A 17164-nucleotide genomic window follows, 5' to 3' on the forward strand; every position below is an offset into this window, starting at 1 on the left:
CAAATCAAGATCACATGATCTTAAATCACTGCAGTGATTTCGCTTGGATCACTAAACCCTACCTTAAAGTCAACTAAAATCTTCCGGTCAGGCTGGAAGTGAGCGAGGAGAGGACATTCCGAAAATATGTCACCGAGGCACCATGATGGATGGGCGAAGTCTCCTTACCAGCTGTTGGATAGACCAGATGATAATGATAGTCGCTCATATGGTCATTCCGAATGGGAAACTGGGAAAGAAAAAAAGAACATGCTGCATCCACTCCTGAAGCCCCTGAAGCTGCTGTTATAAGCATGCTTTTTCAAGCAAGTGCCAAGGTGAAGTTTGCATTTTAGCCTCAATTTAGGCCTCAAAACCTCCTGCATAAGCTTCAACATAACAACATCCCAGCTTTCAGTAACATCTGAACCTATGAGATTCTAGAGCAAATAATCCCATCAACATCAACCATATGATCGAGGAAGCAATGAAAAGATTTATTAAATTACATTGGTTAAAACTGCACTTCTCTGACATACCTTTAGAACTATAACATACGGCAAATGGGGGCTCAGGGGCAGTGTATCTGCTTATTACTGCTCACATAATTCCCCATTCACTAAACTCATGTACAAATCTATCATAAGATTAGAAGCAGCAGGAAGTAGCAGGTGAGAATAGGTTAGATACAAAGCGACACCCTCCAAACAATTAGGAATCAGGCTGTTCACGTTTCACGGGTAATTCCAAAATGGAAAAAGCAGGGGCAGGGGCAGGGGCAGGGGCAGAACTGCCATTCTGAGCTCCAAGACTCCCAGCCACAACTGAGTCACTGACCACATCGAAGTTTAGTCTGCCGCTGACCTTTCTCCCACTGCAGTAACATTTAGGGCAGCAGGCATATGAACGTTATCTTTGGGGGAACATACGCGAGATAGATACGCGCATTGGAGTTTTTAGGAAACATACCTATTCAAGCGGTTGTTGATGGCAGTCAAATCTTTGGAAGGGCTCTGATAAGCATGAGTGCTCTCGCCAACACAAGCATAATAGCTCTTGGAGCTTGGTGAAAGCAATGCATCCATCTATCAATGCAAAAAAGAGAACAATTTTTACATACATAGGCAATTCTGAAAATTTTCCTGTAATATATGTATATATGTGTGAGTGCGCACATGCATATTGTCTGTATGTATGTAGCTGCAAATATATATACAAATATATAGCTATGCGTGTTTACTTAGTTTTCTGGGCATAAAAAAATGACATACCACTCCAATGAACCGTATTCTCTCCTGAATCAATAGATTTCATTATTAAAGCAGCTTAAAAAAACAATAAAAAGTATGAACCAGAACGAAGGAAAAGAACGGCATTGATGCTCCAATGTGCAACAAGACAACATGCACCAAAACAAATTAGCTTCATCATTGATCATTACTGAAAGCATTCCAGCACTGACATCACAGGATATATATATATCTGTGTGTGTGTGTGTGTGTGTGTGTGTGTGTATGTATGTACATATATGTAGATATATCTATATATACGTACATATATGTACGTATGTATAGATATACGTACATATATGTGTATATGTATCTAGATATATGTACATATATGTGTATATATATGTATATATATATATATATATATATATATATATATATATATATATATGTGTGTGTATATCTATGTATATGTATATATGTGTGTATGTATGTGTGTGTGTGTGTGTATATATATATATACATATATATCTCTATGTATGTGTGTGTGTGTGTGTGTGTGTGGATATATGTACATATATATATGTATATATATGTACAAATATATATGTATATATATGTACATATATATATGTACATATATCCACACATGCATGTACATACACACACACACACACACACACATATACATAGAGATATATATGTATATATATATATATATATAATGAGTGAAGCACATGCACACATGCACACAGAACATTGTATATGTTACTGAACATGATTCAACTTAATTATTGATGAATTATAACAATAAACATGGCGATTTTGAACCTTCAAAAATGGATCATTCAGAATTCTCTATGTATCTCTGCAATTAATTCAGGACTAAAACTCTAATTCCATGTCACTAATTGTTTTATGATTCCACATAAATAATAGCTTTGTTTGGTTCCTTATATTTCAATTATATGATTCAGCTGAATTTTATAGGTCCACTCAATTGTTCCCCAAAATAGGAGCAGATATTTACCCACTGTCAAAAGGGTTATCTGCATGGGTATTAATTTGAAAATAATGGGGTCGTGCTTGCAGGAAATTTCACTTTCATACAAGCAATGAAGTACAAATTGGTCATTTTCTTGTGGCCAACATAGATAAAACCAAGGAATGCAGAACCATCTCAAAGCATCTGATTTAGGATGTACCAAGCCGTGCCAGCGGCAAATCAGGATGGTTCTAGCATTTTGAACAAGAAACCAGTGAAGGAGAGAGGGAGAAAGGAGGAAAAGAGAGAGAGAGGGAGGCTCCAGAGGACTAGGGAATCGCACAGCGGGCTGGTCTTTTAATTTGAAGATATTACGTGAAGTCAGCAAGAGCGTTGCCAACTTCATTTAAATTTCTAAAATTGAAAGAAAAAAAAAAAAAAGGAGGCCCAATAGACCTCCGTTTAGAACAAAACAGCGGTCTAGATGGTAAAGCCCCTCCTATGCCCCTCCACACCCAGCCCTCCAGCAGCCTCCACCTCTCCCTCTCCCTCTTTTTTCCTCTATCACGTTCTTCCTCTCCCCCACCCTCTCTGCCATGTCAGGCTGCATTCTTCTGGCTTCCACCAATCTTCAACATCTCTCCCCTCCCTTCCTCCCTATCCCTCCCTTCCCCACTCTCTCTCTTTTCCTCTCCCATTCTCTCTCCCCCACCCTTTCTGCTATGCCGATACAGGCCCAGAATGGAATAGCACGGGGGCATACGGAACTGTGCCCCCAGCTAACCGGTCCAAGCTCCAATACTGGTACTGTGATCCTTGGATGAAACTATTAATTCACTCTGCCACAGACTATTTTGAATTACTTTATCATCCTACAAAGAGTTTAGCCATCATTTTATCTTAACATTCTGCAGGAAGTGGAGAGTAGGTTGCCACTAAACCTTCTTCACTTACAAAGCAGTTTGATGGTTCAGAAATGAACTAGCAGATCATGATAACCATTTTTGCCTGTCATCAGAAGAATCTCCACAAGAAGTTTTGTCACTAATTCCCGATAGCAGAAGGCATAAAGAGTCCTTTGGCTGAGGCTAGCTTTGCCTCAGCTAGAAGAAACTGTACTTACAATTCTTAAGAATGAGCATTTAAATCATCCAAAATGGAACTTTAGATCTTCTCCCACTACTATTGGTTTAAGTCTTTCCTTCATTTGCTCACTCAGAAGGCAATGGAGATGCACCTTAAACCTCTGGTGTACAAAAGTATATGAATTGCACAAAATCCACATACCTTATAAACATCACAGCCATAGTTTTGTACCAAATAAAATGAGTGTTTGTATGGCCATCTTAATCTATTGCTTTTGTATTGATTATACAATGCTGGCACCAGTTCAAGTGTAGCTTGATTTGTAATCCTAATTAAAATATCGGAAAGATCGCGAACACCAGGTAACCGCCATATGAAAAAGAGACATTTTAAGCTTTTCCGAAACCTTTATCATAATTGTTGCCCATTAGTTTAATAACTCTGTTCCATTATTTCCAGAATAATAAACAAGTGAAAATGGAAATGCAGTGAATAACTTTCCTACAATAGGATTGGAAAAGCTTAGTAAATCTATGATAAAGCAATCGAGTAAGGCATACCTTCGATGATCGCAAAGGAGAAACATATACATTATGAGCAGCAGAAACTTTCTTTGGTGACATATCTGGAAGATTTGGGAAAGGAGACAACCGAGGTGATCCTGGAATTTGACCTGCATGATACAAATAATTCAGGAAAAGAAAAGCAATAGTTTCCAGGCAAAGCTGCACTTTGACAAAAAATTCATAGTTGGAAATAAAAATAGCATACTGTCAGCATTATTGTTATCCTCCGGAGACTTTTTAATTTTTTGAGCAACTCCAGCAGGTCCTAACTCCACCAACAAAGGCTTGACTGAAGGAATAAATACCTCATTGTAAAAGGTGATAATATCAACATGCTCCTGTCCTGTTTTCTGTTTAAATACAGAATTAGCTTAGAAATATGATAAAAAAGAACTGGAACTGAAAGGAAGCTGAGGTAAAGCTTATTACTCCGTTGTGGCTTGTTGATGGCCAATGAACAAAGACACTGCGGAAAACCTGAGGTTTACATTGTGGTTGCTTTCTGTAATTGTAAATGATCTCCTTAAAGGTTAGAGCCATTTGAGAAATCTGCCAGCAAAAACATATGCTTAGAAAATATGGCAGTACAAAGGTTAGAGCCATTTGAGAAATCTGCCAGCAAAAACATATGCTTAGAAAATATGGCAGTCCAAATAACAGTTGACATCTGGAACCATTGCCCGAGTATACCTTAGCGACCCCATAAAAGCTGCATAAGATAATTTGATCAATATGTCGATTAAAAAATAGTGCAGTCCGTTGACTAAGGATTTGTTGGATTAGAGAATAGACCCGCTCCAAAATTTGCTGAGGCAGTTGCAGTCTTTCACATAAGCTTCTGATTCTAATAGCAGCCAACTTTACAATCTACAAACAAGAAAAATAAATTTCCAGATTTAAAAGAGTATAAAATTTAGAAAGTTTTTTTTTTTTAATAAGTTCTAAAACACCAATTTAACCTTATTAAAAAAGATATTGATCCCTGTCTCAGCACAGGTTTCCCCTCCTCCTGCAGGGTTTGGCCTTGTTGGACTGCAGACAGGACAATCAGATTAGAAGTTCATCATTTTTTCATTTCACCATTCTTTAAATTCCAAATAATGAACCAAACAAGCAATAAAATGGAGATCTCAACCTTGCAAAAGCAGATTGAAGTGGTGGTAACTTTGATTTAAGATTCAACGTCAATGTACGTTCCTTCACCGGTGATGTAAAGGAATTACGCTCTACCAGCGCACTCCTATATTCACTGCATGCTCTCTTCGGAGACACGGCATCTCCATTTTGATCTGCAACAAAATCAATTAGTTAAGGAACAGAATCAGTTGTGTAATAAAGGCAGGAATGGAAGATTTGGAGATGAATTTACCTGAACAAAACAATGACAAGATGGTAAAATAGTGATCATGAAGCCAATATGCAGCACAAGTAATGAATGGGTTTCAATATTGGTAAGTTATTTTGAAACAATATAAACTTAAAAGACATGAACAGTTACTTTGAGAAGCCTTTTGGAGTAATTACAAAGTTACAATTGAACAGTAATAGCTATAATTTATTAAATCAATTAAATGTATAAGATAAAGTTTCTTGTTCACCACTGTTCTGCTATGGTATATGATTTAAGATCTATAACAGCGGTTCTTACCTAAATAAAACATGAATCACGAACCCAAGTTACAAGTAGCGAATTCTAGAAATTGACAATCTCGACACAGAATTTCCACTACGGCCCCCAATTGAATCATATGGTAGATTCATGCATACATAACATACACAGGCAATCCACCAAAAGGTCAATTGAAATATAATAAGGCTTCAAACACGAGTAATCAAATTCCTTTGCTTCCAATCCAGCAATTATAAAGCAGAATCCACTGCTATTGAATGAAGGATAATGTTTTACTGAGTTTCTGTCATCAGATGAACAATTTACAGATCTGGTCTTGTATTCTGTTTTAGAAACACATAATTCAACTTATGAGGCAAAGGGTCTTGAATCAGCTCTGGTAAATATTTGAATACATGCAGTAATACAAAAGAGAATGTTTAAGAAATAGTCAACACAACCTTTGGGATAAACTATGTAAAATAATTTCTGATGTACAAAATTTTTTACTTAGCAATGACATGCGACTTCTGTTAATGGGTTAAGAGAAACCTGATGACTGTTCATGCTTCTGAAAAGGAAGAGGTGGCAAGCCTCCAGTCGAAATATTATGATGCACCGCGATGGCATCAAGAGATGGCATTGGCTCTGCTAAAAGTCCCAAACGGTTTATTTCGGCAGCAAGAGTTGGCCTTGCTACGATCAAGGAATTGTACATCGATGACCCCTTTTCCCATGCCATGCTTTCTAGTAGACGCTCTTCCAAGGAATTTAAATGCCGTTTCAACTCTCTCGGAAGTGTTTCTTCATGTCTCACAAAACTCTCTATCACCTTGCTCAAATCAAAAGCTGTTATCCCAGTTTTTTCTAAAACAGCAGGAAACATCATAGTGACTGTCTTGTGTGTAGCCAAAACTAGTTCAGCTGAACAAGCAAGCATGCAACGATGAAACCGATCATTTGATAACAGTGAAGTGAGATTATTGCCATTCAATATATGTGATTCTGCTCTACACATTGTCTCCAAAACCCTATAATATAACTTCATGGCTTCCACTTTTCTCTGCTCTGCCCATATACTGTCCATCCGGTTTACACTCTGCAGGTTTCCAGAAATACACCGTTCGCCAAATGAAGTAGTTGGAAATATTGCCCCCAATATTATGCTTGCTCTACGTGTAACATCAGTTGTTACATCCCTGTCACATGATGAAAAGAAGCGCAGAAGCTCTGTTGAAGGTCTCGAAGGAAGAGGAGAGATAATGTTCCGAAGCCACTTTGCGGTCGTCATAGCAGTGCTCACTGGTGTGATGGGAACCATCTTAAAATTATTGACAGGATTTCCATTTTCAGGTGATGCCGGAGAAAGTGGTGGAGACATCGGACTTGTTATTGATTTTGCTGGCGAGGCCATTGCATCATATTTCCGCTGCATTAATATGACATGAACCATGAATAAAGAAATCCACAGTCAACTGCAAGGATCATAGGTTTACATGGGAGAAGTGAAATACCTTCTTTCCACATATGTTAATGGAACCTCCAGATAAGCTTCCAGTACCAAGTAAACTGTCCTCCTCATTAACAAACATGCGTTCATCCAGCTCACCTTTACTATTGATTGCATCATCATAATTGTCCTCCAAGATAAGTATACTTGATTGCAATGAATTTTCCTCCAGAAGATCCTCAAAATAGATCAAACCATCTGTAGACAAAATGATACTGGATTTGGCATAAAGCAAGAAAAGGAAGTGCTAAAATTTAGACATAAATCTCATGGGCAAATATGATTTCTCTTAAAAAACGCAAGCTAATTCTTCCACCTGTGTTGATGCAAGATAGATTTTCCCTTTTGCATCCTGAAGCTGCACATGGTTTCTTCTTTAAGATATCCACTATCAAGTTATTAGCCTTCTTCATGACTCTCCTCAACTCATCTTCTGAGGTGTGATATTTGTCACACAGAGAAGCTACAAGGTCAACACCCTTGTCCGTTCTTTTAGCTGAGCCAAATCAGCATACCAAATCCACCAGTTTGCAATGTATTAGCAACAACATATAACATCCGAGAAACAAAATTAGAAGATAGATATACAAATTGCAAACCCATGAACAGTTAATTACCAAAAAGCAATGAATCCTGGATATGAAAATTCCTGAAGCGCACAGGAATGTGAAGGATGAGTATGGCCTGCCAGAAGATCCAGAAATATGAGAAGCACACAGGTTAATGAAACTTGACCCAAATTTTGCCAATGACTGACAACAGAGAACAGATAAAAATAACACTTGTATTAAAATAAGCTGTACATTCCAGGGTAAGTAAAAGAACCGACCAATATAGAGACTAATCCATTTGTACAAGTCACTAGATCCTTAAAGCGGCTGAATGCATGGATACGAAGAGCTAAAAATAGTAACCATCCAAAGCGATGGTAGTCAGAAACATATCCCACGCTGTTAGAAACTACAGAGTGCTGACCACTGCTTGCATCATTTGGCAAGAATAACTCCTGATATGCACGTTTGTAGTACCTGGTGGGAAAGATATTCATTAGACAGTTTTATCACAATTATATGAATCAACAGTTATCTTAAGCAAAGTAAGTTATTAAATAATACAAAGCACTCAAAGAGGAGTTCTCAAGCATAGTTCAAATTGTAGTGACACATAGATGATTCCAGACTGCACATCAAATAATCAAACTGGCCCCTAGCAACTAAACTAGACATCAGCATGCTATGAAATTTCATAGATACAATGCTGTGTAAGAAGTAAGTTTGAATGCAAGTTAGCAACAAAAGTTTACAGCCATCTACTTGAAAAGGGCAGTTCAGTGCATTAGGCTCAGGCCATTGCAAGGTCTAAGGAGGGTCAAATGTATGCAGCCTCACCCCCATGAGGCTAGTTTTATGTGTTTCAAACCCATGAACTCCAGGTCATAGTGGAGCAACCATCCCATTGCATCAAGGCTCACCCAATCAGGCCACTGGCTTATAAACTCTAAAATTACAAGCAGGAGCAACTACTAGGTAGACATTGGTATCGCCAAAAGGATCTATTTTCATCAAAAAAAAAATCAAAAAAATGTCATTCGCAGAACAACATAACTATCATCAAAATTTTGGCAGTTCCACTCACATACGTGAATTGCAGTTCATCCTTCAGCTTCCTGTTGCAACTTCTTAACACCAAGAACAATTAATTGGAAAAATGCACCAACTCAAGCAACAAAATACTTAAAATATTCTATATATATATATATAACAGCCATTGGTAGGTATATTGATTAGCAAATATGACAGTAAGGAGACAAAATGTATATGCTGATCACTTTCTGAATTGCTAACCCTCTGCAGCAGCTTATTGAATTTAAAAAAGTTAATGCTGAACACTTTCTGAATTAGGAGGGGGGGGAGGGAGAGAGAGAGAGAGAGAGAGTTTATGTCATAGTATAGACCTTTCAGAGAGGCCAAGTTCACAGCATATCAAAATTATCATAGCACTTATTTATTGTGGACAAGTATAAAGGTAAAGAGTGATGAATTTAACTATCATATTTAAGTTTTATGGTCAGTTACTTAATAGAAGGATCTTCTTAAAGATTTAGGACTTAAATATTATACGCTTTTGGATACTTGAGTCGCATAATCATAATTCTATTAGAATTTGAGACCATTTAAGACTTACATGCTTCCTATCCTCTGTTTTTGGAACAAAAGTTGGTTAGAATTTGTTTTGTCAAAATAATGATTGAACCTTCATGTAAGCTATTTAAGCTCCAACTCATTACCATTTCCAAGGAAATCAAAAGAACAGCAAAATTTTGAATTTATTTTGAATTCCTCATTTTTTTCTTATGTATGGTCGTCTTTGTTCTCAAATATAGGCTCTTGTTGGCTTAAGGAGCTACCCCTACAATTGTCAGTTTAAACAGCTCTGTACTTTCCTTTTTAGCTCATCAAGATCTACATCACAAACCAAATATGAAGATATATTTCACTATAAAATATATAAATGTTTTGTACACCTTTTAGGATGGCATCTTTTGAATTACTGGTTGATTTTAATACATGGAATTATAGAAAGCCCCAAAAAATAATATCACAACATGAGAACTGCAAAGGCAGTTATCTAGAAAGAGTAATGCTAGGAACAGCAGCAATATGGAAAACTTCTATTCCTAGTGCAGCCACTGTGAGAAAAACAACTAGACACTTGAAACAACTACAGTAGATCCTTTACATGAAAGATATTTAAAATCAAAGTGAAGCGAATATAAAGTAAGAATGAAAATCAGTAAAAAGTAGTCCATTATGACCCTACTTATGAATCAAGGACTCCAGTCATCCATAATTAATGCAATCTTTGGTTCAGTTTTTAAGCGAAGCAGCAGACTATTGTTCTTTGAATTCTTAAAAAAATTTAGAATCATTCTACTGATAATTTTTTTTAAACCTATGTTTCAGTTATTTGAATTTTTGCTGTACTTTTGGCAACTCTCTACCTTTTCTGGTTTCTGATATTTTCCTCTGACCATACTTAATGCCAACACCAAACATGGGACAACGATTTACGGTACTGAAAATAGGCCAGTCGCAAAACTACTGGCACATTAGTTACAGAATATATGCAATCCTAAAATTGAATTGCAAGAAAAAAAAGGACGAGCAAATAGCTCCAATAGCAGGGAAAACCATCCCAGTAATTTTTCACCTGCTTAGCAGACTCAAGTGGACGATGTTTGCCTGTAGTTCCTTCAGCTAATCAAAATAAGGAAGACGGGCATGAGTCAGTGACAAATCATAATTTAAGAGAAGAGGATCATGGATAAAAATGATTCTAGTTTCAATACCTCAAGCCTCTTCTCCCAATCTGATCCATATAGGCCTGTTAAAATATAACCCGCCTTGAGACAAAACTGCGGTATCTCCTTGAAGAAATCCACAACACTACAGATTTAAAGAAAAAAGAAACTGCTGAATCCAAACAAACCCTGAGGCAAAAAGAATCAAAAGGAGAAATGAAAGAAACGGGCTTACTTCATCTTAAGAACCCTCAATATCCTACAAAGAGTGATACCATTTTCTTCCTTCTCGTGCTTGGTTCTCCCTTTGCTCAATCTTGTTACGCAATACAGAACAAACGCAGACCAAAACCTTTCAATCTCCTCAGGCTTGAAGAATGAAAGAAAAAAAAGAAGAAGAAGCAATTTTGACATCAGATCATGATCTAAATAAGCTAAAAAATTACCACAAAACAAAAAAAACTTACAGATCCACTTCCGATTGCTGACATGTTTGCCAAGAGGATGTGCTTGCTTTCTCTAAACAAAACCATCGCCTGCCTTATCATGCTTTCGTCAAGGGCCAGCTTGCTCTGCTCAACAGATCAGCAGTGTCAGATATCACAAGGAAAAGAGCACAACAGGACAGAGATAGAAGGTCGATAGAAAGAAAGAAAGGAGAAAGCGCTACAGATCAAACAAAAGAACCCAAAGACTATATGAAAACCTTGCAGACATCCGTAAATCGGGCTTCCATAGCTCCGCCATCATCCGAAGGCAAAGAAATCGACGGCTTCACGTCCTCCATTTCAACAGAAGCTTGGCTCATGGGTTCAAAACGCCGTCGCCTCAAACCCTAACCGATCTATGATTGGACAGCCGGAGAGCGCCGGAAGAACCCGATCTGCGTCGGATTAGGCGGCGGATCGGATCCAAACGAGGGGGTTTAGGGAAGATCGCTAAAGTGTTCGCAAAACCCTCTCTTTTCCCCTCTCAATTCCCTCCCTTTTTTTCCTGCCCGCTTTTATCTTCCCTCTTTCGGCAGGGAAATCCTTCCGTTTTAGCGCGGGAAAACAGAGGCATGCCATGGCGTCATGCATGCCATGACCGACCATGCATACATAGTTCCGCCAATCAAAACTCGACGCGTGGACTGGGAGGACTTTTACCGCCAAATTCCTTGAGATGGGAAGCGGTGGGCCCACCGTTTGGGCGCTGGGGCGGCATCGAGGAGGGGGCCGGGGTGGACCGCCCGCTCGGCTGGCTTATCGGGACACGTGTCTGTTTATCGTGGTTTGGGTGACTGGTTATATTCCTCCCCGGGGATACGTACACAGCCAGTCACGGTTATCCGATCTCGCGTATTTGTGTGTGGGTCCCACGAGAGTCGACGCCTGTTGCTGTGCTTCAGGGTGCGGAGGCTTTTGTTTGCGATCCAGGCCGTCCAGTCCATACGGTAAAGTTTGGGTGTGTGATTTGTGTGCTAAGAAAGTATTATATTTTTTCCCTCTCTTTTTCTGCGTGGTTAAGAAACTGTTCCCCTGACCCGAGAGAGAGAGAGATTTTTCAACACTTGTTCCTGATGGGCTAGCATGCTACATGTGCCTGTAAGAGTATGTAAAGTTGCACATTAGTATCATTAAATAATGTATCCTTTGATTTATTGGATAGCTTGGACGCTCTCATTTGCATATGTCCACTGATCGCCTGTCGTCACCCATCTGGGCTTGCAGCAACTGGAGTTTGAAAGGACTGAAAACTATGCAAGATAAGAACATCTGCTGATTGCAACGTGTGTTGTTTTCATCGTGAAACTGTGAAATTTGTAATACAAAGGATGATTATATATGAACCAACTTACATGCATATCATCCTTATAGACTACATGGAATGATTGCCCGACCATAGCTAAGGCACCATGCCACAACTACTACCTTTTTCTTTGGTCATACATAAGCAAATCGTATCATTTAACAAAAACAGACAAAAAAAAATTGCAAACCGTATAGTGTGATGTATTGCAATCCAACATCTATAAAGCCATGTTAATTTGCTTGCTGAGAAATTTAAATAATTTAAGTGAGGACTCAAATGAAGTAGTAAATGTTGGAATTTATCCGATAAAGTTCATCCTTATGTGGCCCACAATAACATACATCAGAATTTATTTTAGTTAATTTAGTTTGATCTGAACTCTGATTAAAGATAAGCCTCTAATAAAATAATAAAGATATACTTGATGATTATTGTGATAAAGTTAAACTATGATGGATATAATATTCAATTTTTATGACTAATTCAGATGCTATTTCTAAAGGATAAAATACATTATAAAAAAAATATCCCCTAAGGACCGGGTCCTCAACCTACCAAAGAGTTTGTGAGGTCCTCCAGCGAGAATATATCCGGTTTGATTTCTTGCAGTTGTGGATGGCTAATTCTAGAGATCATGGATAGCATTGATAACTTCTTCTTCAAGCAAGTTATATTAACCCATAAAATCTAATATTATGGTATGAGAGCCATTTAGATTATTTGGCTTGAAGATTTAAATCTATTTTTAGTCCATATCAAGATTTTATGGACATAGATAGAACTGTCAAGATGGGCCGGCCTGCCCTGACCCACTTCAACCCGCCTCTAAACGGGTCGATGCGGAGTGGTCCGTTTAACTGGCAGGTTGGGAAAACTCCAACCCAACCTGACCTTCATGGGCTGCAGGTTAAATGGGCCAACCCACCAAAATTTTTTTTAAAAAAATTATAAATATTAATATAAATAAAACTTATATTCAATTTAAGCTCAAATTAATTTATCAAAGCCTCACATCTTAATTCTTAGAGTCATAAAATGAAATTGTTAAGCTTAAATACTTAATACAACCCAAACTTAAAAAACTTAAAGTTTCAATTTTCAAACTAATTTAGAGACAAATCAAAATCCCAAAAAATTATTTTTTATATCATCATTATGGTCCTCATCATTCAATTCTTCACCCTCTTCCTCTTCTTCATCAATTATCTCTTCAATAACATTAGAACCCTCTTTTGAAAGAGATATTTTTACTTTCATAGCTGAATCATCATCTTCATCTACAAGTACCATAAGGTAAAAATAAGAAATCAGTCATCAAAAAAAAAATAGTAGGGAGCAAAAATCAAGTAACATCTATAGCACAAGACAAGCTTACCATTACGAACAAAACCATACAGTCAATTACGAGTACAAAAAATAATCTGCACTTTCTTTGGAAGTATGCTACTTCTATATTTGTTGAGCACTCGAGCACCAATGGAAAAAGCTGATTCCAATGCAACAGTAATAATGGGAATAGCCAAAACATCATATGCTATTATTGAAAGAATTAAAAATTGATGTTTGTGACTCTTCCAATAGTGCAATACATCCAATTCTTCATAGAATCCAAACTCAAATTTTGGCTTCTCCAAATAGAGATCTAATTGGATTTTCCAGTATTTTAATAGTTTGACTCTCAAACATTTTAATTTTCTATATCAATTACAAACATAAGTTAGATATATAACTAATAAAACGAATATGAATATGAAAAAAAACACAAAAAAGAGTACAAGATGAGACACTTACATTAAGTATTTTTTTGCTTTTGTTTCCAATTAATCCTCCACTTGACATTAGCATATATGCATGTGATATGGATGTAGATTGGGAAGAACTATCTGGTACATTTGTGGAGTTAGCATATTGCTCAAAAAACTTGTTTAACTTTGTTCTCACCTCCCTCCATATTTTTTGCTTTATTTGCATCAATCTTTGAGTAAAAGTACTCCAATATTATAAGCTTGATGCGTGGATCAAGAACAGCCTCAAATGTAAGTGCAATGCTATATTGACTCTAATATTTATCAAATTACCGTTCATCCTCTTGTACATTCACTTATCACCACATTTTTATTTCTCTCATTTTTCAACAACAAGCACTCAATCTTCCAAACTTGTATGAAATAAAAATTGGAGGTAGGATAAGAAGAATTGAAAATCAAGTTGGTAGACTCATATAATGGCTTTAGGAACTCACATATTTTCTCTTTTTTGTCCACTCAAAGGATATAGGGTAAAATTTATAGTTCCTATCAACTAATTGGAGAGAAGCAAAAGCTTTTTTATATTTGATTGTACTCTCCACATCAAATATATAGAATTCTAACGGGTAGACACATTCAAATGTAAGCCAATAAAGGTGTCAATACCACCAACCCGCTTAATATATTCATCAAATTTTTGCATCTTACTCTCTGAACCCTTCACATACTTGATTGATTCCCTAATCTAATCAAAGCATCATTAGCTACTTTCAATCCTTCTTGAACAATGAGGTTAAGAATGTGAGCACAACACCGTACATGAAAAAACTCACCACCACATAATAAACTATCATTCAAACAAAGCTGCCTTTTCAAATAATCTTACATATTATTATTACTAGAAGCATTATCTAAAGTCAAATAAAAAATATTGCTCTCAATTTTTTAATCCTTCAAAAATTCATACAACTTTGTAGCTAATTCAATCTCGAGTGTGGAGTTTGTTGAAAAATATGTCTCAAAGTCAATCATCAGTCTGTTGACAATTGTGCTCATATTTATAATTATATATAAATTTTTATTAATAAAAATTATTTATTTTTTCATCATATTTTATACCATCTTATTTGAGCTCCTGTGATTGTGATAAAGTCTTAGGACTATATTTAATCAACAAAGAGAATTTATCTTTTAGTCCTTAAAACGTATTCGTAACCAAATGATATGATGTTAATAGGACAATAGCAATATCAAGTATAGGTCATTATGTGCCATATGAATTAATTATCCTCTTAACCAAGGAGTGTAGAGACACTAGTATAGGATACAGGTGGAATGTAGGTGTATATTCGCACCGAACATGATTATTTGTCGAGTACTCTGCTGTCAAAAGTAGCTTGTGAAGGATATAGGTATAAGTGTCCCTCAGACCTGAGATCACCATGATGGATTGTAAGTAACTTGCTATACTTTAGTACGGACTATTGAGTTTCTAATTCAGTGATGGAAGGTTACTGGGTGCAGTCAAGTACTTATCAAATCGATGCGTGAGTCAAAATGGAATTGATCCTCTGAATTAGTAGGAGATATGCATCAGTATATTTCAATTTAGTAAAACTTGGTCAGGATAATCTATGTGATAGATTTAAAAAATTGAAATATAATGTGGTGGTTTATATTAGGGTTGACAGTCAAACCCTAGGTTATCTTGAGCATTAGGGTTAAAGGGATAAATTATACGGTAACCATACGCCATTAGGTTCTAGAATGTTGCTTGCAATCTTTCGACCTATCGAATATCGAATCCTATTGCTAGATGGTTACATCGATTGGTATAGAAAATTATTCTTATACTACCTACTTAGATTCGAATCTATGGGGTCACACATATTAGAAGATTCGATCAGATCTGATGGTGAAGAGTCCAATTGGATTGTGATTCTGGTGAGCATCCCATTGAGACTGGAATTCTACTATTAATGAAGAATTAATTAGTAATTAGATTGCTAATTGACTCAATTTGATTGAATAAAGAGATTTAGATCAAATCTAATTGAATTAGATTCAGTTTGACTTAGTTTGGATTTGATTTGATCAAGCTTGATTACAAAAAGAAATTTGATCCTGATTTGATCAGAACTTGGACTCAGCTAATTCTTAATTGGGTTAGAAATTTATTGAGATAATTGAGTTTCTAATTAGATTAGGTTCATTTCTAAAATTAGATTCAAACCAGATTTGATTTGATTTAGAATTAATTTAGAAATGAAGAGTCCAAGCTAACAGGGACTCTATCTCTTTATCTTAGCCACCCTAGTCCTATCCACTTATTCTCAATGCCAAATTGGATTTGACTTGAGATTTTTGGCGTGATGGGATAAGACCCATAAGGATGGACGGTAAAGCATGATGAGTCTGTTGGAAAACGTAGATGATTTTATGCATATATTTCAAAAATTTTTGAAATAAAATATAGTGGAAGTCAACTAGATTAATCAAATTAATCTAACAAGTATATGATCTAATTATCAAATCAACTTGTTCTAAGATCTATGACATGATATGTTATTGGAATTTGGGGTTTGGTGCATACATATGTGTTTCAAAAATTTTATTTTTTGAACACCACAGTGGAGAACAAGATTAAAATGCTTTTAATCTAAATTATGCATGCATAAAAATATAAAACTATGTGGATCTATCTCATATGTTGAAATTGATATATGCTAAAATTCATATTGTGATTAAATCACATACCGTTTCGCAATCTTTTTTTTTCAAATCTGGATGTAGAAGAGAAGAGATTCTCTCTTAACCGTACAAGTATCTGGCCTCTACGAGTATCTACTCGGGATCAACTAGAACAGTCCTCTTCAATCTAAATTTTTTTCTCTAAAAATTAGTCTGCTGAATCTGAACAAAGTCTGGATCGCGATCAATACTTATCTTTATCTTCTTCTTCTCCTCTTCTCTAGCCTTTCTCCTTACTTTGTGCTGCTACAAAATACTAGCAACCAGCAAATAGGGGACACCCAATAGCTTGGGCGTGGAGGAGAACTTGGGACATCCCAAGTATGGGGCGTGTGGGATGCCCATGGGAGAAGGAGAGGGAGAGGAAGAGAGGGCGTGGGGGCTTCTTCTAGGTGTGAGGGGCTACTGGTTTGGATGCTCTAGGATCTTAGGGGAGGTTTTTTAAATAGGCATAAGGATTGAATCCTATTCAATCATATAATATAAGTCTTACTTGCATTGGATTTCCTATTAATTTAAGTTATCCAACTTACTTTAGGAGATCCTTTAGGCACCAACAATTGGAGCCCTTGCATCCATAATTAGATACCCCAAAACACACCCAAG

The 17164-nt window shown here is 36.6% G+C and overlaps 1 protein-coding gene across 2 annotated transcripts; it reads right to left on the reverse strand.

Moving 5' to 3' along the window:
- Nucleotides 1-452: 452 nt before the first annotated feature.
- On the reverse strand, nucleotides 453-11271 carry LOC105035176 (retinoblastoma-related protein). Of its 2 annotated transcripts, none has more exons than XM_010910624.4 (18): nucleotides 10972-11271; nucleotides 10733-10837; nucleotides 10501-10634; nucleotides 10314-10410; nucleotides 10175-10221; nucleotides 7794-7992; nucleotides 7582-7648; nucleotides 7281-7460; nucleotides 6969-7162; nucleotides 6007-6883; nucleotides 4981-5134; nucleotides 4805-4877; nucleotides 4536-4712; nucleotides 4275-4394; nucleotides 4051-4195; nucleotides 3840-3952; nucleotides 949-1064; nucleotides 453-853 (listed from the first exon to the last, which is right to left on the reverse strand). In XM_010910624.4, the coding sequence occupies exons 1-18, from the start codon at nucleotides 11071-11073 to the stop codon at nucleotides 691-693; spliced, it is 3063 nt and encodes a 1020-aa protein (XP_010908926.2). In that variant the 5' UTR covers nucleotides 11074-11271; the 3' UTR covers nucleotides 453-690. The 2 variants fall into 2 exon arrangements, with proteins under 2 accessions (XP_010908926.2, XP_073106566.1); XM_073250465.1 differs by having other exon boundaries at nucleotides 4275-4457.
- Nucleotides 11272-17164: the final 5893 nt, after the last annotated feature.

The sequence above is a fragment of the Elaeis guineensis genome, unplaced genomic scaffold, assembly GCF_000442705.2.
Source record: "Elaeis guineensis isolate ETL-2024a unplaced genomic scaffold, EG11 Super_Scaffold_1000033, whole genome shotgun sequence".
Taxonomy (NCBI): domain Eukaryota; kingdom Viridiplantae; phylum Streptophyta; class Magnoliopsida; order Arecales; family Arecaceae; genus Elaeis; species Elaeis guineensis.

What these genes read in the sequence shown, in the direction of transcription:
- LOC105035176 (XM_073250465.1), bottom strand. Translation starts at nt 11,073, where the DNA reads ATGAGCCAAGCTTCTGTTGAAATGGAGGACGTGAAGCCGTCGATTTCT. An exon ending in TTAACATATGTGGAAAGAAG is followed by an intron (nt 6,884 to 6,968) that starts GTATTTCACTTC and finishes ATATTAATGCAG; the next exon opens with CGGAAATATGATGCAATGGC. An exon ending in GCTTTTATGGGGTCGCTAAG is followed by an intron (nt 4,458 to 4,535) that starts GTATACTCGGGC and finishes TTTTGCTGGCAG; the next exon opens with ATTTCTCAAATGGCTCTAAC.